Genomic DNA, 25,623 nt, shown 5'->3' on the forward strand with positions numbered 1-25,623 from the left:
GTTCTTCCTGACTACAAAAAGTTCAGTGTCCAATGGGGAACAAAAGTGAATAAGACAAGGACAGCATATTGTGAAGAATGTATTCTGATGAAAATCCCATCTAATTAGAGACAAGTGAAACACTGGTGAAAGTGTGTTCAGAGAGAAAATGCAGATTCTTATAACAGTCTCTGTTCCAGTAACAAAAGAATTCAGTCCATGTACAATTCAGGGGGATTGGAAAGGTAAATGGCTTTGAAACACATGGGAAGAAGTTTCAATATCCTCCCAAAGACAATGGGTAATCAGAGAAATGTTCTAAGCATGGGAATGCCACAGTCACCAAAAAAAAAAAAAAAAGGACTGAATGCAGAGACCAAGTGGGGTTCTTTTGCAGTCATCAAGGAAAAAGATGTCAGCACTTACAGTTATTAAGAAATCATATTGTACATGGAAGCAAAACTAGGAATCTCCCTATATAGCTATCCTTACCTCAACTAGCAAAAACCACTGGTCCTTCTTATTATTGTTTACACTCTCTCTTCAACAAAATTAGAGATAAGGGCAAAATAGTATCTGCTTGGAAGTGAGGGGGTGGGGCAAGAAGGAAGGGGTGAGGGGAAAGGGAGGGGGTGAGGGGAAAGGGAGGGGGTGGGCGGAAGGGGGGAGTAATGACCCAATCCTTGTATGCACATATAAATAAAGGAAATAAAACAAAAAAAAAAGAAATCAAATTGTATATATCCAGATGGTTGTCAACTTCTGAATTGGCTCTCAAGATATTCCTACTTCCTGGCATCCATACCCTTGAGTGATACCCTTCCCAGGTGATATGAAAGCTGCACTTAATCACTTGCTTCTACCCTGATCTGAGACAACAAAAGACTTTTAATTTCCTTATTGCTTTTATTTTCACTTCACTCCTTCTTAGCCTGTACTATTTGATAAACCAAACTTTATTTTGTGAACTGTCCCATTGAAAGACTCATAAGCAAGGAAGTGAATTCTGCCAGCAACCATGTGGGTAAATTTAGAAACAAACAATTACCCAGACAGGCCATTGGATGAAACCACAAACCTGGCAACACTTGCCAGGCAGCCTTGAAGGGACCCTGAAGCAGAGAACTCAGTTGAGATCTGCCAAGATTCCTGATACTGTGAGAGAGAGAGAGAGAGAGAGAGAGAGAGAGAGTGTGTGTGTTTACATGTGTGTGCACGCACACATGCACCTGTGTGTTTGGTTTTTTGTTTATGTAGTGCTGGGGATTAAACCCAGGGCTTCATACATGCTAGGCAAGTGCTCTAATAAACTATATCCCAGCCCCCAAATGTGTGTCCTTTTAAACTGCTAAATTTGGGGATAATTCATGATACAGCCATAGGTAACTAATATTACCCACAACAATAAAATAAAAAGTTAAATATCTTTTAACATGATAGGCATAGACAAAGTGTTAACCTACTTCCAAGTAAAACTGTATTCCTAGATGCATGCATCAAGATAAAAGAGAGATTAAAAAAAAAAAGAAGATTCTTACATCATATTTTTGGATTTCTTGGGTAGCTTTCCATAGAGCATCTGGAGGGGACTAAATACAAAAGTTACCTCCCTCAATCAACACAAGTACAATATGTTAAATATTATTTAAAATAATATTAATGATAATTATGATGATGATGATGATGATGATACCAGAAAGCATCATTTAAGATTCTGGAAAAGAAGTAATGATCACATATTTCTGAATAACCTATTAAGAAGAAGGAGCTGAATTTACCCTCACCAACAAGGACTGACTAAAGAGATCACACACAGATGCACACATACACATACACACGCACACACACACACACATATAAAACACCTCAGAAAAGTTACAAGATTTGAACTTCCCTAAACTAAATATATTGTATAAATCACAGAAATTTATCTTACTTCTTATATCATTGAAGATACTGTCTGGAATTGAACTAATATACAGTTGGAACAAGACACAACTCTTTGTAGCTTTACACAGCAATGTTAAAAACATACACCAGATTGCAATATAGTTTCTTCTTTTTTGACAATACTGGGGTTTGACATCACAGCCTTGTACTTGTAAGGAAGGCACTCTCACACTCACCACTTAAGCCATGCCTCCAGCCTCTTTGGCTTTTAGTTATTTTTTGGGCAGTGTGTTACACTTTTTCCAGGGCTGGCCTGGGATGGAGCTCCTCCTACCTACAACCTCCTATGTAGCTGGGATCACAGATGCACCACGCCCAGCTGTTTCATTGAGATGGGGTCTCGTTAAATTTTTGCTTAGGCTGGCCTTACACTGCTATCCTCCCTTGTAGCTGGTCAATATAAATAATTTCTATTTGTCAATATAAAACAAACATAGGTAGAATAATGATTCCAAATATGAAACAGAATCTGTGTGATTTGCAAATGCTAGCAAAAGAACACCTGTTGTGCTTAACTGACATATGTTTAGAAGCCAAAATGAGGAAAGGTAGCTTCAATAACTCTCAGCTCAAAATGGTAATAATAAAATACATGGTGTCTATAATATTTTGAAGCCAATTTCAAAAGAGCCTCAGTGAAAAAGTGATTTCATTACTGTATGATATCCCATGTATATTAATATATCATTATCAAATACTTAATGACATGAAGATCACATTCCTTTATACATTAGAGAAGAGATAGACCCCAAGTCACAACAATATTTTACCAATGACAGATTTCATGCAGAAAATGCCTTAAAAAATCTTATCTATAACAAGAATAACCTTATTCCCTTCCTTCCAGGGATAACATGCAACCTCCTAGCTATGGTTTTAGCTTTGAAGAACTGTCTTCAGTGCCAGGGTAACAGGATCATACATTTTACAATATAATACAATATATTTGGAACTATATCATTAGTTGTATGAAAAAGGGCTGTTAATTATATATACAGAAATTCTAAAAAAAAATTCCATTAACAATCATTACTATAGTACAGGGAAGTGATTAGAATAAACTTGGTCTCAAATCACCTCTTTGTTACTTACTAGCTATGTAACTGATGCTATGTTTAATCTCTTATAGCCTCAGTTTCCTCACCTGTAAAACAATAGAAGTCATCTACAGTTGGTTTAAGAACTAAATAAAATATGGATTTAAACATTAGCATACTTCTTGGGGCATATTAAGTGCTTCATAAATATGCTCTTACTGTTATTATAATCACTGTTATTACTATAATAGAAGTAGTACAATCACCACACCATCACCAATATGTAAAAACACAGCCATTTTGAAACCTCCTTGCTTAAAAAGCAGAAGATACTGTTTTTAAGTTGTGTTACAATCGGTACCTTATAATTTAAAAACGGTATATGTCTCTGAGTCAAAAATTCTTTGTATACTTTTTTACTCAAATGAAGTAATTATTTGATGCTGGAAAGTGTAAACTGGAAATGAATGTTTATTTTATAAGATGAAATACTTAAAATGTTCATAGTGACAAAAAAATTGGTAAGATAACAAAGATTATAATTTTATCTACTAAAATCCAAAGAATGTAATATATGGTATAAAATGATAAAATTACGCACAGGTACTGCAATGGACTAGATGCATATGTCCCTGTAAAATAGGTATATATTAAAACCTAACCCTTAAAAGTTAGGAGGCACACCCTTTAGGAGGTGATTATGTCATAAGGGCATAATCTCATTATGGGAATTAGTGCCCTTATAGAAGAGACCCCAGAGAGGTATCTCACTCCTTCTACCATGTGAGCACATAGTGCAAAGGCATCCTGTATGACTTCTACTGCCTTGATCTTAAGAACTGTGAAAAATAAATTTGTATTATTTACAAGCTAGTCAGTTTATAATATTTTGTTATATTGGCCCAAACTATGACAGATAAGTATGTTTTTTTAGTTTGCTATCTGAAGGAATTAAGCCTTATTTGTTCCCTTGTGTGTTAATGATTGTACAACAGAAACATGCACATCATGTCATTAAGATGACAAATTATTTATTAGGACACCAGCTCTCACTGGACATTTTAGCACCATCTTATAAAGGGAGTACTGAGACTGACATCTTATTATTTTCCAGTCAATTCTAAGAATTTCTATGTTATAAAGACAGGGATGAATAATATTTTACCACTCCTTTGTCTTTTCATTATTTCACTAAACATAAAAGACAGTACTGAGTAATCAAGTAAGGGTGAGTTCTTCAGGAGCAATCAGCTGATTAAGACTCAGAAACAGAATTTAAAATATGATCCTAGAATAAAAGTGCTTTTATATACATACATTTTCAAACTCAGTTCCACCATAATCTTAAAGCTATGCCTAATATTTCAAGCACTGCAAAATGACATTTATATGCATTTGAAATATTTGTAACACCTCAGTTTTCTGTTATTATTAAAGCTAAATTGCACTGTAGAAATATATTATTGAAGAAGCTAAATTTTATTAACCTCTCATGTTTATTTCTTATATTTCCTCCAAGCAACGTTAAAACCAAAGAATTGCTTACAACTTCCACATACACACTATCTTTGTTCTTCCTGAAGCCTCTAGAGAACCCTAGAAATTCTAATTAGAATTAGCAGTTATAAGCTACATATTTTATTATTATTTTGAATTTAGTTAATATTAACTATCATTACTTTAATTCTTATATAATATCACTACTATCCATAATTACTATAGTTTTTTTTAAGGAAAATGACACTACCATTATAGTCTTGATGGTTATATGCCTCCAAATATTATCAAAGTGAATAATAAGAAACATATACAAATTCTAAGTTATGTATATGATGCATACTCAAAAGTACTAAGAGGGACTCCTCCAGCTGCCTCTTTCTCTATGTGTAAATTTCATTAAGCCAGAAAGTATTCTGAAATACATTTCATCTATGACATCACCATGGCCTATAAGGAGAACCTAAATGTCACACACATGAGATCTGGAAACTACAATAGAGCTTTGAGATAAAGATTAAGAATTCATAGTGCTTCGGAAATCATATCTTCCCTACCCTACTGCTATTTACTCACAACCAATGATACACTTATCCATAAATTCCCATCACCTATCTGTCTATCAAAGGCCTGCTTTAGGGTTAATCATCAAATTATTGGGTCCCTAATATAAGAGGGGACTAGGAATTAGGATTCCTGCAAGATTACCATTCAAAGCATGAAAAGGGACCACCCACAAGAGCCCTGACAGAATTCTGACTCTACTTCCAGGAGAAAAACTATCTACATAAACCTATTTCCTGGTTTTTGTTTAATCTTTTCCACAAATATTAACAATGTCATAAGCAAGGCAGAAACACATTAAACATTTCTCTCAACAGGGCTGGGTGCAATGGCTCATGCCTAACATCTCAGCTACTCAGGAAATGGAGACTACTGTTTGAGGCCAGCCATGACAAAAACTTAGAGAGACCCCATCTCAAGAAAAAATGTGCTGTTGGCATGCCTGTGATCATAGCGATCCAGAAGCATAGGTATGAGGATTGAAGGCTAAGGCAGGCAAGATCCTACCCAAAAGATAAAACAAAAAAGGGCTTGGGGTGTGGCTCAGGCACAAACCCCAGTACTGCCACAAGGAAAAAAAAAAATTCTCACTCTCCAGTTCTGGCCCAAACTGTAAATAAATTTATTTTCACCATTTCTCTCTATATTATATTATTTTCTTTTAATGTGGCGTGCATTGACCCAGAGTCAGGCTTTATGGGCAGGGGCTCCAGTAACATTAATGTTGAAAGAATAAAACCCATATTCTAAAGACTTCACTGAAGTGTGAAGTTCTCCTTACCACTTTCACCCCCAAGTCTTCCTCCACAGTCCAGACCAAAAAACTGCTGCTTGTGCTTTCAACACTGTATGTGTTTCTCTCCTCCCCACTGTCAAATAGGAGGCCATAGGCCTAAGGCTGTCTCAGAATTTTGAGTTCCTACTTTAACAAACCAAAACCTGGACTGGAAAAGTACTTCAGGGCAGAACACTTTCCTAGCATGCATAAGGCCCTGGGTTCAACCACTAGCCCCCACTCTCTCACACAGAGTTGCAGCCAATCACAGGTAGCCAAGTGATCACACCATGCCCAAATAAGGCAAATATCTAAATATAGACACTCAGCCAATTTCTCTATTTTATTTCCATGACTAAGAGATAAAAGCTCACTGATCACACTGCTGGGTGGAGTTACCTGAACCTCTTCTGGTTCTGAATGCTACACAATTCATGAACTATTCTTTGCGCAAATAAACTCTGATTAATTTGTCTAAAGTTTTTCTTTTTTTACTTTGCTAATGGTGTTACCTGCCTAAAATAACTTTTTTCCTTATTGAAATTCTACTTAAATGTCAAGGCTCAGCTCAAATTATACCACCTCTGGGATCTCGATTTTTCCTACTCAAAATTAACTACAACTACTTTGTGAAAATTTTAAAAATGCCTATTCTAACATTTGCTACAACTTGATTAAATGTCATGTGCACCTTCCTACCTCCCTCACTTGATTATGAGTTCCCTGAGCACAGACCTTATTCATTTCCTTCCCTCCCATGTAGTATAGCACTTTGCACATAGTAGGTATTCTACAAACTACTTAAATGAAATGAGAGATCCATTCTCTCCTAAAGCAGAAATAATTTTAAGAGTATTAAAAATAATTTTCTCTAGAACTCTAAGAATAAGTAACTCAAATACAAAGTATAATTTTATGGTATTTGCACATATTAAATATTTACAATATTTAATGTAATGCTTTACAATGAATTCAGTGAGAACAAAGACATGAACTCTCCAATACCCTTGCAATAAGGGGAGAAGTTCTCAGAGGTTTTCGAACACTGAGTCTAAGAGCTTTGGAAATAGGTCTTAGAAATAAAGGGTGTGCTCCTCATCTTAGAAGGCAGCTGAATGAGCCTCAGTGAGCAGAAGACTGGGAAAGAAAGTAGTGCCCTAAGGGCTAAGAAAATCTCCCCAGTGAAGTTTAGGTTTGCTGGAGTCAGAACCTCCTGCTGATTTTTTACTGAGCCTGCCACCTGTTGATCCAATTATGAATCAAAGCAATGGAGTGACAAGGAACTTCAGCTACTACAAGACAAATCAATAGTTATAGAGTGTTGTTAAAAAATGGAGTTTTCAAAGACCACAAATAGCCAAGGCAATACTGAACAAAAAGAGGAACACTGAAGGTATCACACTACCCAACTTCGAACTATATTACAGAGCCATAGCAATAAAAACAGCATGACCCTGGCACAAAAACAGACACGGAGACCAGTGGAACAGAATAGAGAACCCGGATATGAATCCACACAGCTATGCCCACCTTATTTTTGACAAAGGTGCCAAAAACATACAATGGAGAAAAGACAGCCTCTTCAACAAATGTTAGTGGGAAAAGTGGTTATCTGCCTACAGAAAATTGAAACTACATTCATACCTGTCATCCTGTACAAGTATAAACAAAAGTGGGAAAAGGATCTTAATATCAGACCTGAAACCTTGAAGCTAGTACAGGAAAGAGCAGGGAATATATTGGAAGCAATAGGCAATAGGCAAAGACTTCCTCAATAGAACTCAGTTGGCTCAGCAACTAAGAGAAAGGATTGACAAATGGGACTACATGAAATTAAAAAGCTTCTGCACAACAAAAGAAATGGTCTCTAAATTGAAGAGGCCACCCACAGAATGGGAGAAAATCTTTGCTAGCTATATATCAGACAAGGGACTGATAACCAGAATATACAGGAAGCTCAAAAAACTAAACTCCCCCAAAATCAAAGACCCAATAAAGAAATGGGCAACTGAACTTTTTCAAAGGAAGAAGTCCAAATGGCCAAAAAACACATGAAAAAATGCTCACCCTCTCTGGCCATAAAGGAAATACAAACCAAAACCACACTAAGATTCCATCTCACTCCTGTTAGAATTGCTACCATCAAGAAAACCACCAACAGGAAATGTTGGCAAAGATGTGGGGAAAAAGGAACCCTCATACACTGCTGGTGGAAATGTAAGCTAGTACAACTACTTTGGAAAACAATATGGAGGCTTCTTAAAAAAAAAATTAAACATTGATCTGCCATATGAACCAGCAATCCCACTCCTAGGGATATATCCAAAGGAATGAGACTCAGGTTACTACACAAGGCACCTGCACACCCATGTTTATTGCAGTGCTATTCACTATAGCAAAGCTATGAAAATAGCCAAGATGCCGCACTATCATGAATGGATTAAGAAAATGTGGTGCTTATACACCATGGAAAAAAAGAATGAAATTTTGTCATTTGAAGGAAAATGGATGGAACTGGAGAACAACATCTTAAGTGAAGTTAGTCAGGATCAGAAGGCCAAAAATTGTATGTGCTCCCTCATATGCAGATTATAGACCTAAAAAAAATGCAGTAACATTATTGGACATGGGTCACACTAGGGTGAGGCCTAGCATAGGAGGGATAGGGAAAGGGAAGAAAACCAAAAACTTGAATTTGGTCGTTGTGCTCACTGTATAGGAACGAGTATAGTAATCTTAAACTGGCAGGGGCCAGTATGGAAAGGGGACAAGTAAGTAGTGAAGAGGTCTGGTAGAGGTGAACCAATGTGGTTTGCACACATGTGCATGGAAACAACACAAGGAATCTCCCTGTATAGCTATATTTAGCTCAAACTAGCTAAAACACCATGTAAGCTCATATGGAAAAATCCTGAAGTATTAGTGAAGGCAGCAAGGAAAAAAAAATAATAAAACAATATTCTTCTAGAGGCTCATAGTATTTCAAGGAGATAATTTAGGAAATCAGTAATGATGATTTTCTCTGTGGAAGAAGGTGTAAGTCTGGATTGAAGGGAAAATTGCCTTGGGTGGGGTCATTCCTCTTTTGAACTACAATATGAATATTTTTCTTTAAGAATGAACACTTTGATATAAGCAATTTTCCAGTTTTCAAAAAGTAATTGTAATAAATGGTAATCTTGGAATCACTGAAAAACCCTTTATTTTTTTTTATTTTTATTTTTTTTCTTTTATTATTCATATGTGCATACAAGGCTCGGGTCATTTCTCCCCCCTGCCCCCACCCCCTCCCTTACCACCCACTCCACCCTCTCCCTCTCCCCTCCACCCCCCCTCAATACCCAGCAGATACTATTTTGCCCTTATTTCTAATTTTGTTGTAGAGAGAATATAAGCAATAATAGGAAGAAACAAGGGTTATTGCTGGTTGAGATAAGGATAGCTATACAGGGCATTGACTCACATTGATTTCCTGTACGTGGGTGTTACCTTCTAGGTTAAATCTTTTTGATCTAATCTTTTCTCGAATTCCTGTTCCCCTTTTCCTATTGGCCTCAGTTGCTTTTAAGGTATCTGCTTTAGTTTCTCTGCGTTAAGGGAAACAAATGCTAGCTAATTTTTTAGGTGTCTTACCTATCCTCACTCCTCCCTTGTGTGCTCTCACTTTTATCATGTGCTCATAGTCCAATCCCATTGTTGGGTTTGCCCTTGATGTAATGTCCACATATGAGGGAGAACATATGAATTTTGGTCTTTTGGGCCAGGCTAACCTCACTCAGAATGATGTTTTCCAATTCCATCCATTTACCAGCGAATGATAACATTTCGTTCTTCTTCATGGCTGCATAAAATTCCATTGTGTATAGATACCACATTTTCTTAATCCATTCGTCAGTGGTGGGGCATCTTGGCTGTTTTCATAACTTGGCTATTGTGAATAGTGCTGCAATAAACATGGGTGTGCAGGTGCCTCTGGAGTAACCTGTGTCACAGTCTTTTGGGTCTATCCCCAAGAGTGGTATTGCTGGATCAAATGGTAGATCGATGTCTAGCTTTTTAAGTAGCCTCCAAATTTTTTTCCAGAGTGGTTGTACTAGTTTACATTCCCACCAACAGTGTAAGAGGGACTGAAGAACCCTTTAAATGTGAAGTCTACTATACCAATTGAGAAAAAAAATTCAGGACTAATGGTAAGACTTTTTTTAATGTCAAAATCTAATAAAATCTCATCACCTCTATAATTCTGTGTGTGTGTATTAACTTCAATCTCTAATGAACAACAAACAGAGCATGCTATAAGGGCTGAAAAGGAATAATAGACCTCTTTCTCTCCCTGTCCCCTTTCCTCCCCCCACCCCCTTCAAATTTACCAAAATTCATATTCTAATGCATATTATGACAAATTAGACAAAGAAATAGCAAAAATGCTAATTCCAAGGGAATGAAAGTATAAAATATTTCCATTTCTTGGTTATAAAGACTCATTCACATAGAAATATTTCTATGCTTAACTGAGCTATCACTCCCACAATAATTAGTGAAAGATATGCTGAAATAAAACACCAAAAAATGATTAAGTATGAGATTGAGAAGTTAACTGAATAGTATTTAAATTATGTGTGAAATGCAGAAAAGGCCAAGGATCTAGTTATAAACAATATTCTATTATCAAATCAGTAAGCACACTTATTGGATGCCAGATTTTTATGTTGATGAAGAAAGTATACTAAAAAAAAAAATAGAAGAAAGTATACTCATAAAAAGCTATTAAATTTCCTGGGAAACCATGTTCATAAGTAATACAAATGTAACAAGAAAAACTATATAGGTATGGCACCAATCTTACTGCAATTTCATAAAAACTTCTGTTCCATTATTTTCCATTACATGGTGAATAAACAAATTCATTGCCTCTGCTTCTCAGCAAATAAAAAAAACTTTTAAATTTTATATGTAGTATAGCACACATATCAAACAATAAAAGCAAAATCTTTATTTTCAGATGAATGACTATTTAGGGAAAACAAAATTAAAGGAAAAAGTTTTTTCTTACTAGGCAAAATATAGTTAATATTTATGTTAATCTCTACTTGTGTTTGATCTTAACCAGAGTTGGGAAATTTTTATAAATACACACATACACACACACACACACACATACATACATCATTCGAGATGTTTAGCAGTGCACTGAATTCTAATATATCAGAATTAGGCATTCATATTTTATAAAAATAAAATGTACCTTTGGTCTGAGTAGCAAAATTCAGGGCCAATTTTGCAAAAAGATCTGGATTCTCAAACTTCTCCTCTTTCACCTTTAACCAGACACAGTTCTCAGATAAATCTTTAGGTTCAATCTGAAATAAAAATAATAAAGGTAAGTTTCTAAATTATTACTTTATATTTAATTTTTAAAAGAATTCACTTTCAGTGAAGTTGAATGAAAATTTCTTTATTCATCTATCCACTAAATCAATTTTCAGACTATAAAAATAATACTCTTAAAGTAAATATTCACTGGGCAACTCTCAGAATTCTATTGGTTTACAAAAAAGGTACACAAAAGCAATAGACCATATAGGAAATTACATTTTAAAAATTCTTCTACCGAAAGGAGTCTTAAAACTAACTTAGTTAATTACTCTTCAACTCACATATATTTTTCTTGCTCCTGGATTCTTAAAAAAAAAATTGGAAATCTGAGATTCAGATGAATGAATTCCCCATGTTTACTGATTAAATTGAAGGCAAAAACCATAATAGCCAATAGTTACATATCTCCTACTATGTGTCAAGGTACTATTTAAAGTGATTTGCATATGTTAATGCACCTAATCCTCACAATTATCCTTTAATGTAGGACCTATTATTACCTTCATGTTGAAGACAAGGAAACTCAGTTCAAGAAAGTTTAAGAAGGCAGTCTCGTTCCAGAAAATTGTTCTCTTAAATATTACACTTAAATAAGCTGAGAACTGTACAATTTTCAGTATATCCATTACAATGTGCGCTATAAAAGCAAATATATCATTACATTTACTTACATAGAGAAATTGACCAACAGATTCTGGATCCTGTATTTTGGTGCATCATGCCTAATTAAAAATATCTACATTCTAAAACCACATGTACCTCATTTATTCTTATGAGCAAAGCACAGGTATATGCTTAATTTTTAAAATCAGCTTATCCATCATCACTCTGATCGAACCAATTTACTATACAGACACTGTAAAATATTTATGTATGTTCTTGGGTATACATAAATGATTTTCCATTAGAAAATATATTTCCAGTGATGAATGAAGACTATGACAATTTTAAGTATGTTCTTGGGTATATGTACATGAATTTTCCATTAGAAAATAAATTCCCAGTGATGAATGAGGCTTGTGACAATCTTTATGGTAACTTTTAAAAGAAACGCATCACTTGATAATAACAAAGCTAAATAAGATTCAGAAGAATACATTTTCATACATCATATTCATATAAAAAATAACTATTCCATTCTATGTGAAAGCTAAAAACTAAAAATACCAAAATCATTCTCTAATAACAAAAACAACTCAGATAAAAATAGTCAGCAATAAAAAAAGATTATTTTTATGAAAGTTAAAATACTTAAAGTTAACTATGGTAAAAGAATTAAAACTGTTTTTTATTTGTTGATATATTTCATATACTAGTCTATACACCATTTTGATTTTCCTTTTGCCTTCTTCATAGTTTGAAATAATCTTGGGAGTTTCATGTTATCTAAGTAGGAGAATAAAAGATGCACATAAGATGGTGAATTCACAAAGGAAAGCAATACAGTCAGCAGTCACCATCTCAAGCATTATGGAATACTTGCACATAGCAATGCAAATTTTATACATGGTAATCATAGCTAGACAAAAGCAAAAAATCTAGGTATAATATTACCTTTGACCAATTGATTCTCTTCATGGGCACTTCAGGTTTATAGACTTTTTTCTGCTTCATTCCATAAGGTAGTTCAAGGGACAACCCCCCCGGAGGAGGAAGAACTCCTCCAATGGGTGGTGGTGGAGGAGGTCCCCCCAAAAAAGGTGGTGGAGGTGGAATATTAGTCATTCCAGGGAACAGAGGTGGTGGTGGAGGAGGAGGAGGAATTGTTCCAGGTACAGGTAATGGTGGAGGTGGTGGTGGAGATGGCCCAGCACTTGGCAGTAGGGGCAATGCCAGAGTCCCTGCAGTTCCTAATGAGCCTGAGAATCCCTAAAACAGAAATGATCCAAGTTTACATGCTTATAAGAAAATGTAGCAGAAAGAATACAAATTGGCATACATTTGTAGTCTAACATTATACAGGCCTTATTTAATTTTTAAGATCATATATTTTAACATTACATGTAAAGGACTTGTATAGACTTTTCATAAGCATTAGAAACTGGACAGTGACTACTTCTGCTAATATATTAACGCTAGCAAAGTTGGCAATCTCTTAAGATTTTGTGAAAAACACCTCTAAAATAGTGAAAAAAATACTTTCATTACAAATATGTCCAAAAGAAGAGTACCATATACAGCCAGGACCTCATAGACTAGTTGGTTTAAGTATGAGATAATTAATACAAAGTCATAGATTCAAATCCCTTGGGAGCCAATTACCTTCACACAAGAGTCTGTTTGACAGCACAAGCAACCTAGCTGTCTTCTAATACCAATAATTAATACTAAGTAGCAACCACTTGCATGGTAACATATGTTTATCAATGTTTTTCATCTGTTATTTCTTTTTATCCTTATTATACCCTTTAGAGATAGGGCATTTTGATCTCACCTTTATCTCGGTGCTTATAGATAAGGAAACTCTAACTGCAAAAAGTTAAATGCCTAACCAAAGGTGGCACAGTTAGAAACATGTTTCTAACCATGATTTAAATTTGGTTCTTCTCAGAGCCAGGGCAGTCCTCTTTTCATTATAACAGACTACCTCTTCATGAAAGGATAGCATTTGCCATGAAGAGACTTAATTCACATATACCGCTTCATGTGGGAACAATAAGTTATTTCTCCTATTGGAAAATGACTTCAGATGACTTCTCTACTATCAATGGATAACAGATGAAGGAGAACACTGCATTCCACATTACCTTATTATTTGATAATTATTCTTTACTTATTTCTTTAAACCACCACTAGTCACAATGGTTTGCTTTTCAAAATGAATATAAAAGTACAGTTATTATAAACTTTCTTTAAAAGCCATTACCAAATATGACACTAGATTAATCAAATGAAAGGCTTTAAACTAATGAAATTTCTTGCTGCAGTGTTATTTCTTATTTCAGAAGAAGTCCTTTTACCTTTACTAATATGAATTTTCTCTTGCATGATTTAATTGTGCTAATTAAACTCAGAAATACCTGTACAAAATAAATAAATTGAAGCATATTTTGGGAATAAATTTCCTATTTATAAAAATATTAAAAGTAGACTTGATTATGGAAATGTTTCCCATAATATTCACTGCATATTGACCAAATATTTTATTCACATATGAGCATGTATGTGTGTATATATACCTATACGCAAATAAACTCTTTCTATACTTAACAAATGACAATTCTCTACTAGAATGAAATCCTTTCTTGAGATTAGGAAAAGTTAAGGTTGGATTAAAATGTGCAAAATTCTTCTAATTTCATTTTTATCATAGCAAAATTATTTTAAAAGTCTGACTTTTACAGTCTTGACTGAGATTAAAACAACTGTTGGGGAAAGTAAAAGTTTAGGAAATTAGAAATTTATCCTAAAATCCTATTACAATATAGGATTACAGTAATATCCTATTGTTCACTACTGGATTTTCTGGATACTTTGAAAGGCAAAATGTCCTATGTTTTTATTAATGCAGTAAAATTAAAAATTAAGGGACAGAAAATAAACACATTTGTAAACAGTCAACTTTTTTTTCCATAGTAGGTATTTCTTATGTAACTTGTACAACCATAACATACTATTGTTTAAAACAGGATTTTAGGCTGGAGGTGTAGCTTAGTGACAGACAAATCTTCTCCTTTAAAGGATATATTTTGCACGCAAAGATGAACAAGGGATGGCAATCTGACAGAGAATGACACAAGCCAGCATTTCTCAGTGAAAGGCTATGAAGATTGTAAACTGTATTTCTAGAAGATATTAATAGGTGCTTGGGCAGAAAGGGGAGGCTTCTTGAATGTAGGACATTTCATTTTCTTTAATATGCTACTGAGTATTTTTGAATCTTCTAGAGAGAATTTTATGTGTATGCAACTTAGTGGTCTATAGAATACTTTCCTCATGAAAAACCTTAATGTGTGGGAAATGGCATCAGAGGAAAAGTATGGAGCCAGGAAGTCGCAGTTATGAAGGAAGGAAATGTGACTTAGCTGCAACAGAGATTATAGTGAAGGGAGCAACACAGCCCAGGCTATAAAGGGGATATAAGGCAGACAATGCCACCACATGGCCTTACAATTCCTAGCAAGGAGCATTTATTTAATCTTAACAATAACAGACAACCACTGAACATAGTAAAGCCTTCACTGTCTGTATTAATAATCAGGGTAGTGTTGTTTGTTTATTTGATTTGGTGACACCGGGGTTTCAACTCAGGGCTTTGTACTTGGTAGGAAACCACTCTACGACTTGAGTCAGGCTCCAAGGCCAGGACAGTGTTTTAGGAAAATCAATTTATCACTGACATAAAGGATGGAATTGAGGAGAAGGAGACTATAGGGAAGAAGAAAAGTTACCAATCAATTGTAATAGTCCAGACTAAATGGAATGGGAGTGTACCTGAGGGGCTCTGGTTTTTGATGCAAGAAGGGAAAAAGAGAAAGAACTTACATGAAACAGTGACTAGCTTAATTTGTCAGGGGTGGGGCAGGAAGAAGGTAAGGAAAATTTCAACTTCACTCTCAAGAAAATGGTGGTAAAACTTAAATAAGAATGGAAAGCAAGCTGCTTTGAGGAAAGAGACAATATAACAAATACTGAGTTTGATTTCAACATACAGCAGAACATTCCTATGAGAATAGCTAGAAATACAAGACAGATTCAAAAGATTTGACACCTACTAAACAGTGCGTGATGGTAATAGGATAGTGGTTCAAAGATATACAGAAAAAAAGGGCAGAGGACAGAACACTGAGGAATTTCACCATTAAAAAATTAAAGAGAAACTCAATCCTCAGACATTTCAAAAGGGAAGTAAAGATACTACAAAGAGAGATGAAAGAAAGGTTTAATGAAAAGAGATGATCAAATATTAGCAATAAATGATGCAGAGTAAACGCAGGAAAAGGGCACCATATTGGGTACTCTGCAATTTACTAGTGACTTTTTTTTTTGCCATACTAGAATTTGAACTCAAGGCCTTGCACTTACTAGGCAGGCACTCTACCACTTGAGCCATGTCCCCAGCCCTTTTTTGCTTTAGTTATTTTTCAGAGTCCTGCTTTTATTGCCAGCCTGGACTACAATCCTCCTACACAGTTTCCTGTATAGCTGGGATGACATGCACACACTACCACGCCCAGCTTTTTATTTGTTGAGATGATGATCTCACTAAGGCTTTGCCTGGGCTGGCCTTATCCTCCCAATCTCTGCCTCCTGAGCAGCTAGGATTACAAATGTGAGTCACTGCACCTGGTTTACTGGTGATTTTTGAAGTAATTTTTTAGGAGACTGGTAGAAAAAGACCTATATAACCTAATACCTACAGATCATACACTACGTGAAGAAACCCCCTTTAATTTCTTAATATTCATTCATACAGTGTGTTGAGGAGTGTACTGGATCAATTTTAAAGCTTAGACACCTTAATTAAGATTTTAGATGCGTATGGGAGCTTTTTATCTAAGAGAATGTAGGTGAAAATGGAAAATGCATAGGTTTGCAAATGACAGTGGTCTAGATTTAAAGAGATCACAAGAAACTTTTAGGATAAATAAAATTAATGAGCATTTCCATATTCTTTTTGAAAGAAAATACTACACACTCAATTTTTCAAATTATCATGAAAATTTTATCTCAAAAACAGTTTTACTTGTGTAACATATTTTCTTAAAAATTTCAGGGCAGTTTGAGCAACTGATGCCTTATTATTTCCCAAACATTTAAAATGATTTATTGTCCTGGAAAATCAAATCTGTAGAGTTATTTCGACTAAAATGTGGAACTGCCAAAAACAAGTCTGCTTCTGGTCACATTTTTCCTTCTTTCTAACAAGATAATTTTCTACCATCAAACTCACTATGACATGACACAAAGTCTATATCTTGTTTCATTACCTGGGTTCGAAGTTGCTGGATTTCTGTTTCAAGTTCTTTGATTTTTTCTTCTCTTTTTTGAAGCTCAGCTTGAGCTTCCTGTCGAGCTGTGAATTCTTCATCAAACTGCAATGATCACCACCATAAATGTACAGTTAAGAATATACTTTTGGAAAAGCTTTAAACAACAGTATGTAGTAAATAAGTGGAGTGGCTTTTGCTTAGCTGCAGTCCCAGATCACTCAGAAAATCAGAACTCTTGATAATTTTCGTGACAATTAAATATCAGTGTTGAGATATAGCACTGTTTCTGGTGGTAGTTGCAAAAGAATATTTCCCATACATGCTAGATAAGCAAACCTATTTTTGAGGCTGAAAAAAAACTGGTGGAGTGAGAAGTCTCTCTTCATGTATAATGGACATTTTTGTTGTTTTATTATTGATAATTTGATTTTAGAATTACTATTTATTAATGCTTCATCCCATACTTTTAAATTTAATGAAATAGAGAATGAAATCTAAAACTATGATACCAAACATTTTCAACTCCTTAACTATATTTAATTTTGAAAAGAGACTGCACTTTCAGACTGCTCAAATGATATACAAAGTAGAATATTTCTATTAATTGTGTAGTATTCAAAAAGTGGTGCTCCACAAAAATCTGACAGTAGAATGATATATGCTGAAATAGTATTTTGTCAGATGGTTAACCCCAAATCCTCTTTTAACACGTTAAAAGAGGGAAAATGAGAGGTAAAAATTCATGGTGCAAAGCCAGGGCTTTTCTGAATGGTGAATATGCACGTTCTGCATCATGCCCTAGCGCTCCCCAGTACAGCTCTAAGCAGGCACAAACCAGCCTTCATGTTTACGGCAAACACTGCCTATTTCAAGTTACAGAACATTTTATTTGCCTTTTATTGTGACTGTCACATCAAATCATTATAGAAATCTGCACATTATTCAAACAATGTTATTTCTGTTCCTGAAAGTGATAGATCTTACTGTCCAGAACTGTCTTTATAGTTTGTGAAACAATAAAGAACTATGTCCACTATTAATAAATATTCATCTTAGAGGATCATGAGTTCAAGTAGAGTCACATCATGGCTTCCCCTAGAGCTGGTCACACAGAATGACTAAACACACACTTTTCTGTCCTGGGTCCTTTGAACTCTGAGGAGTGAGTCAGAAAAGATCTCCAGAATGGGGAGCCTGGAATAGAGCTGGAGAGGAAGAGACATGGAGGAGAAGGCCCCCCAGTCTGCAGCTGGATGTTGGAACTGCTCCAGGTCTTTTCTTCAAAGAGTGGGAGTTTGAGCTGGTGGAGTGGCTCAAGCGGCCCTGCCTGTGTTGGGAAGATACTGAGGTCTGGACACAGTTAGTTCTGTCTCCAAGGAAAAGTATCTTCCTGATTGAGAGTAGTGGAGACCAGAATAGAAGTGAATCCTCTTTGGGTGGAAATGGGGCCTCCATGCAATTTAACAGAAGATGGGCTGAGAGGAAACACAAGTTTGTAGCAGACACATAAGAGCCAGGAAAGGAGGTCAGCAGGAGATCTGGGAAAGAAGCCAATAATCCAGAGCCGGGAAACCTGAGAGATGAGAGGAGGATGGAACCAGGAGAGAGGAATCTGAACAAGGACTTGACCAGCACACTTCTATGCTCAGTGCTGGGAATTGAAAATGGGGTCTTAGACATGCAAGGTTCTGGGGATGGAGTACCACAGGGCCTTGTGAAATGCTGGGCACTTTGCTCTACCGCTGAGCTACATCCTCAGTCCCTTTCCACTTTTGAGGTTTAACTTTTCTTCTCCATTCATGACAGAGCATCTCCCAGGCAGTGGGAACTCCCTTGAGCAAGGTGAAGGTGCTGGGGGAGTCAGTGCAGCAGAGCAGTCACTGGAGGTGTGATATTTGTACTCCCTTTTCTCGGCTGCCCTCTGGAGCCCTTGCCTGGCTTTTGATTGAATGACCGGCACTGTCCTTGAAAAATTGTAGAGCTAATTTGAAGTTCTAGATGATATCTCTCTCCAAAGGCTTGCTTTTGCTTCAGTCAGGCAGTTATGTTGGGCAAAGATTCAATCCATTTTGAAATTCAGTTGCGTGGACACTGGTTTTGGTCTTTGTTAAAGCTACCATTTTTTACTCCTTTAGGGGTAGCTCTGTTAGCCTATCACCTGAAGACTCGGGAGCACTTTACAGGGTCCTGAACTCCAATTTTTAATCTCCTCAGTTTTGGGGACTACTAAAATTTTGCTTAGTTTCTCAACATCTTTGTTGCCATTTTCTTCCCAATTTCCCACATTTTCAGGGGCCACTTTGAGCAAATGCCTTAGAGGAGAAAGTATAGTTGAGTATCTGACTTGCATCACTATAATATCCTTTTTTTTGAGGTTGACATTCAAGTTCTTACTGGTTCAGCAGCTCTCTGATGTTTGAAAACATCTTCCAAATAGCAAATATTTTCTCCTGCTTTCAACCTGTGCTTAATCAATTTGACAGAAGACTTGCACTTATATAAGCCATAGTTTGAAGCAGAATCTATTCAGCTTTCAAAGTAATATATTTTTATTTCTAGAATTTCTTTCTTCTTTATTATTTTTTCTTTTTTAATTATTGTTATACTGGGGGTACATTGTGACATTTACAAAAGTGCTTATAATATATCATAGTTGAATTGACCCCCTCCATCATTGTCCCCCCTCCCCCTCGAGTCCTGGAATAGTTTCAACAGGTCTATTTTTCCATTTAAATATACGAATACATAATATTAGAATTTCTTTCTGGATTTTTTCAAATATTAATCACTTTAATAAGTTGGAACATAATTTTTCCTCTTTTATTAAATTCATATATATGTTGTTGAGATATAATTATATAATTAAATTCACAAATTTTTTTGTTGTTTCCTTTTTGATTGTAAATGCACAAATCTTTTTTTTTTCATTTTTCTTTTATTATTCATGTGTGTATGCAGGGCTTGGTTCATTTCTCCCCCCTGCCCCCACCCCCTCCCTTACCACCCACTCTGCCCTCTCCCTCTCCCCCCACCCCAATACCCAGCAGAGACTGTTTTGCCCTTGTTTCTAATTTTGTTGTAGAGAGAGTGTGGGCAGTGGTAGGAAGGAACGGGGGTTTTTGCTGGTTGAGATGAGGATGGCTGTGCAGGGCATTGACTCACATTGAAATGCACAAATCTTGATAGTATAGTGTGATGACTTTTCACAGTTGTATATGCCTATTAAATCACTATCTAATCAACATATGAAATATTGCCACAATTCCAGAAAGTTCCCTCTTCTCTCTCAGATGTTTGAGTTTTTGTCTGTTTATGAACTTTATATAAGTAGAAGCATACAGTATTTGAATGCTCACCACTGTTTTTGTGTGTATGTGTGTGTGTGTGGTACTAGGGTTTGAATTCAGGGCTTTGTGCTGGCTAGGCAGGCATTCTAGTACCTGAGCCACATCACCAGTCCTTTTTGTTATGGTTATTTTGGAGATAGAGTCTTCCTTTTTGCTCAGGCCTGCCTGGACCATGATCCTCCCATTTAAGGTTTCCTGCCATCACTGAGATGACCGGCACGTGCCACTGTACCCAGCTATTGGTTGAGATGGGATCTTGCGATTACAGGCGTGAGCAACAAGTGCCTGGCTTAGCACTATTTTTGAGATTCATCCACATTGGCATTCATTCTTTGGATTAATTTTCTTTTAATTGCCAACTATTATTTTACTGAATGATTGTACCATAATTTGCTTATCCATTCTCTTGTGGATGGAGATTGAAGCAATTTCCAGGCTTTGGCCGTCAAAAATGAAGCTTGAAGCTGCCGTGAGCATTCTCGGACAAGTCTTTTTTGTGGGCCTAGGTCCTCTTCTATTTCTATTTGTTTTATGTCCTCTGATAATATTAAAATCTGAGACATTTGTGAAAAAAAAAATATTCATCTTTATAGTAGATTTGACTTTGGAAATTTTAGAATGCCATTCTGATCTAAGAATGGCTGGGAAAACAGGATAATTCAAAAATGAATTACTACTTAGTAATATTTTCATTTATCTCTACTTGAGTCCTTGGAAATTTTCCTATAGTGGCTGGTCCAAACCTTCTCAAATATCACTAAATTTCAAACCACCCAAGACATATGGAGTAAAGAATCAAAGGATCCTTCAATGACCTTGTCTTCCTAGTTCACTAAGATGGAGGTCCTTCAGTGTGAACGTGTTCAACTTCACTACTACCCATGTTATGATTTATCTGAATCTATATGCAATCCACCTCCCAAAGTTAGCTTCTCCTATATGCTTCTACACATGGGATCTACACAAGCACATGGTATACAATTTTTTCTCTACAGATGGTTGATTGGTAGATTTGCAAACAGGCACATGATGTTTCTGCTTTTAATTTAAAAATAGATTATCTGTAAACACAGAATAAGAATCACAAAAACCTGAAATATGTGTGCTGAGGTCTTATTAGAAGTCCATTAATGTTATCCTCTCCTGTTAATGATGAAGAAACTAAAATCCAAAGAGAATAAATGGCTTAATGTCACATCTAATTAGTAAGAAAGCTGATCTTGTAACTACTGCCTCTCATTCTAACACTTTTTTAAAAAAGAGAAAAAACTACTTTATACTACCTCTCCAAAATCACCAAGAACAAGAAAATGCATGTAGACAACTAGGTTATCTCCACACATTTCCATTCTAAATGTTGGCGATGACACTAAAGCATTAAATCTGACATTTCTTTTTCTATGAGGTGAGGACTCCTTTTCCCACATTATATGCTTATAGAAAACTTTACTAGACAGATAATCACAATTCTCTCCAATCCTGTGGCATCTAGTCACAGTGCTAGCCAAAAATTAAGGAAATTCTAATATTTTCAAAGGGAATTTTTTAAAGTTCTACTTTAAAAAAGAACATTAGAAATATAAAGGTCTAGTAATCAAAAAGCATGCATTTTCTTTCATCAATAAAAATGATAGCTTTGCACAAACATTTTATGCTGAAGCTCAAGCTCTTAAAAATCTATTCTAGTAACTGAAAGAGCAAAGACATTTCTTTGGATGCCCTGAAGTAACTCTATAATTTCTAGAGCGATAGCAAAAGTGATTATCTAAACTCCAAGGTAAGTCATAACTTTGAAGAGACAGCAATATGTAAGCACTTTTCTTGCTGTCAAAAGGCTAAAAAGTGGAGAGCTTTTAGACTTGCGCTTCACTACACTAACATTTAATAGGATCTCAAACGAAAAGAAGAAAAGGAAGAGGAAAGAGAGAGGGAGGAAGGGAGGGAGGGAGGGAGAGAGGGAGAGAGGGAGGGAGAGAGGGAGAGAGGGAGGGAGGGAGGGAGGGAGGGAGGGAGGGAGGGAGGAAGGAAGGAAGGAAGGAAGGAAGGAAGGAAGGAAGGAAGGAAGGAAGGAAGGAAGGAAGGAAGGAAGGAAGGAAGGGGCAAACTAACTTTTGGTAGAGGCTAATAAATTTGTAGCTATGCTTTCATGAAATAAGAAAAGATAATTTTAGACCTAAATTAATATGCACAGAAAGAAAGGGGAACCTCAAGTTTCAAAAGCCTACATGAAGTAGCAGCATCATTTAACAAATGGCAATTACAAGAAACTAAGTCTAAAGTGGCGGGGGGGGAATGAGACCATTCCAATGTACTATTGTTATTAATAGCACTGACTTTAAAGACTATAACTTTAAAATCCAGCTAAGTATCTCAGAGTTCACCAAAGAGCTACCTCATATAAGTGACAGCTACAGGAAAGCAACAGGGGAATTTGTCTTGGTTGCTTCAATCTATAACCTTCCAACAATCTAATTTTATTTCATTTATCATTTTAATATACTATGGAGCTAGTGTTTTTCTTACATAACAGATTAAAAGTGTTGAGGAGGGAATAGTAGCAACCTTATTAAAAAATGAATCAATATTCTGTTTTTATGTTTCTTTCCAGAAATATATAGTACTAAAATTTGAAACAACAGTTATAAGGTATACTATAAAGAAACACAGTAGAATATGTACTGCAATTAAATCATTAATTTAAAAATTCTGGCTAATGTTTTATAAGCCTTACCTTCTTTGAAAATTCCACTGCTTTTTGCTCACTTTCTTCAACTTTTGCCTTGTTCACACAAGAATCTATTAAGATTGAACAAAAGTGATTAGATATAATGGCATGAGATCTCTAGCCAAAAGATGGCTACCAGTCTATTATTCTATACAAACTTATCATTTTTATGTCAATTGCTATTAAAGGAAAATTGACCTATACTACACATAAAACAAACTGCCAAATTCATTTTCATTGACATACTAACTAAATTGAGTGATCAAGTTGTTGAAGCACAAAACCAAGCATCCATAAATATCTGACTAAATCATTATTGCCTTAAAAGTATTTAATTATGTTTCAACTTTTACAATTGTTATACTTCCCTACGAGTGAGAGAGGTGGCAAAAGACTCCATGTTTTAGATTATCAGGACCCAAGAGGCAGGTTTGGTGACACACACCTGTAATCCCAGCACTGGGAGGCAGAGACAGGAGACAGTAAGTACAATGTCAATCTGTAACTACACAGTGAGTTTCAGGCTAGTCTGAGATACATAGACGCACTCTGTCTCAAAAAAAGCAAGAAAAAAAAAAGGATTATCAAGACTCAAAATGATCCTTTAAAAATAGATGGAGGGGACATAGTGTGACATTTTATTAATTTAGGCTTCCTAGTGAAAAATTTTTACTTCTGATGAAGGACAGAATGTATCATGTGTATAGGTAAACAAACTTCTCAGGTCTGATCAAATACAGTAATATAAATAATGTCAGAACCTCTTTGGGGCAATATTGTAATTTTATTACATATAAAATATATTGTATGCCTAGCCATTCCACATCTATTTACCCAAAAGAAAGGAAAACATGTCTGAAAACAAACTTGCATATGAATGTTAATAGAATCTTTATTTGAAATAGCTAAAAATTAGAAAGAACCAAAATGACCATCAAGAAATATAGGTATAAACATATTATGGCATGTCCATATACTGGAATATTACTCTACAATAAAAAAGAATGAACCATTGATAAATGTAATGTAAATTCATGGATGAATCTCAAAATAAGTATACTGAATGAAAGTACACAAACAAAAAGATAGTACATGCCTTGGGCTGATGGAGCAGCTCAAGAGGTAGACTACCTGCCTAGCAGGCATGATGCCCTGAGTTCAAACCCCAGTACTGCCAAGAGAGTACATGCTGTATGTTTCTCTTTACATAAAAATTTTGAAAAAGAAAATAAGAAAGTATAAATAAACTAAAACTAGTAAGAGAGAGATCAGGAGCTGTGTCAGGATAATGAGAGGTAGGAGGAATGGAAGGAAAGACTAAAAGGAGAATGGGGAAAATTTAAGGGATGACAGAAATGTTTATTATCTTGACTTTGATGAAGGTTTTAAGTATCTATATATAAACATCAAAATTTTTTAGCTTACATACTTTAAATGAGTAGTTTTCCTTATGTCAAATTTACCTCAGTAAAACTTTGTAAATTTAATTTTTTTAAACATGTGACTGGAGAAAAGCAACTAAACAACAAAGTGGTAAGCACTGAGGTCAAAGGGAGCCTTATCTGTACTGCGAGCCATAGGTGGTAATTATTTTGATTTTGATTTTCACTCGAAGGGAGATTATTGTAGAGTTGTAGGCAAAGATCTGGTATGATCTGATTTATGAAAGATACTAGACTTACAGAATTGTGAAATCAGAAGAGACTATAGCATCCTCAGGTCCAAGTGATCTTAAAATAGATAGCCACAGATTTCTTAGAAGTATTAAAATACTGGATAATTTTTTGTGTGTATGCTTGTGCATTAAACAGATACTACTAGACTCGAAAGCACAAATAGACTACAACATGACAATAGTGGGACGCTTCAATACTCCATTTTTACCAGCAGATAGTTTTCCAATTTATGTAAAACCTTCAGAATTAAACAACACTATAGACCAAATGGACTTAACAGACATCTATAGAATATTTCATCCAGCAGCGACACAATACACATTCTTCTCAACAGACCATGGAACATTCTCCAAAACAGATCACATTTCAGGACATAAAGCCATTCTTAACAGATAAAAAAAAAATTGAAGTAGAATCATGTATTCTCACAGAACATAATGGAATAAAACTAGAACTCAACAACAAAAGAAGCTATAGACATATTCAAACACATGGAAATATCAACACATTGTTGAATGACCAGAGGGTCATTGAAATAATAAGAGGGAGAATAAAAGAACTCCTGCAATATAGTGAAAAAAACCCCACAATTTACCAGAAGCTCTGAGATAGAACAATTGCAGTAATAAGAGGAAAGTTTATAGCTATGAGGGGATACAAAAAAAAAAAATCAGAGAGATCTCAAATAAATAGTCTGATACACCTCAAGCTCCTAGAAAAACAAGAACAAGACAAACTCCAAATTAGTAGATGGAAAAAAATAA

At 35.4% G+C, this 25,623-nt stretch overlaps 1 protein-coding gene across 4 annotated transcripts in view; it reads right to left on the bottom strand.

Annotated features, from left to right (window-relative positions):
- Diaph2 (diaphanous related formin 2) overlaps positions 1 to 25,623 on the bottom strand; it is an 879,521-nt gene that overhangs the window by 571,673 nt on the left and 282,225 nt on the right. For all 4 annotated transcript variants that reach the window (XM_074062667.1, XM_074062668.1, XM_074062666.1 and 1 more), the window contains 4 exons: positions 23,190 to 23,254; positions 17,109 to 17,213; positions 12,733 to 13,047; positions 11,048 to 11,162 (listed from right to left, as the gene is read on the bottom strand). In XM_074062667.1, the coding sequence (XP_073918768.1) occupies positions 11,048 to 11,162; positions 12,733 to 13,047; positions 17,109 to 17,213; positions 23,190 to 23,254 (600 nt within the window). The remainder of the gene's footprint in view (positions 1 to 11,047; positions 11,163 to 12,732; positions 13,048 to 17,108; positions 17,214 to 23,189; positions 23,255 to 25,623) is intronic.

This window comes from Castor canadensis, chromosome X (genome assembly GCF_047511655.1).
Source record: "Castor canadensis chromosome X, mCasCan1.hap1v2, whole genome shotgun sequence".
In the NCBI taxonomy this organism is placed as follows: Eukaryota; Metazoa; Chordata; class Mammalia; order Rodentia; family Castoridae; genus Castor; species Castor canadensis.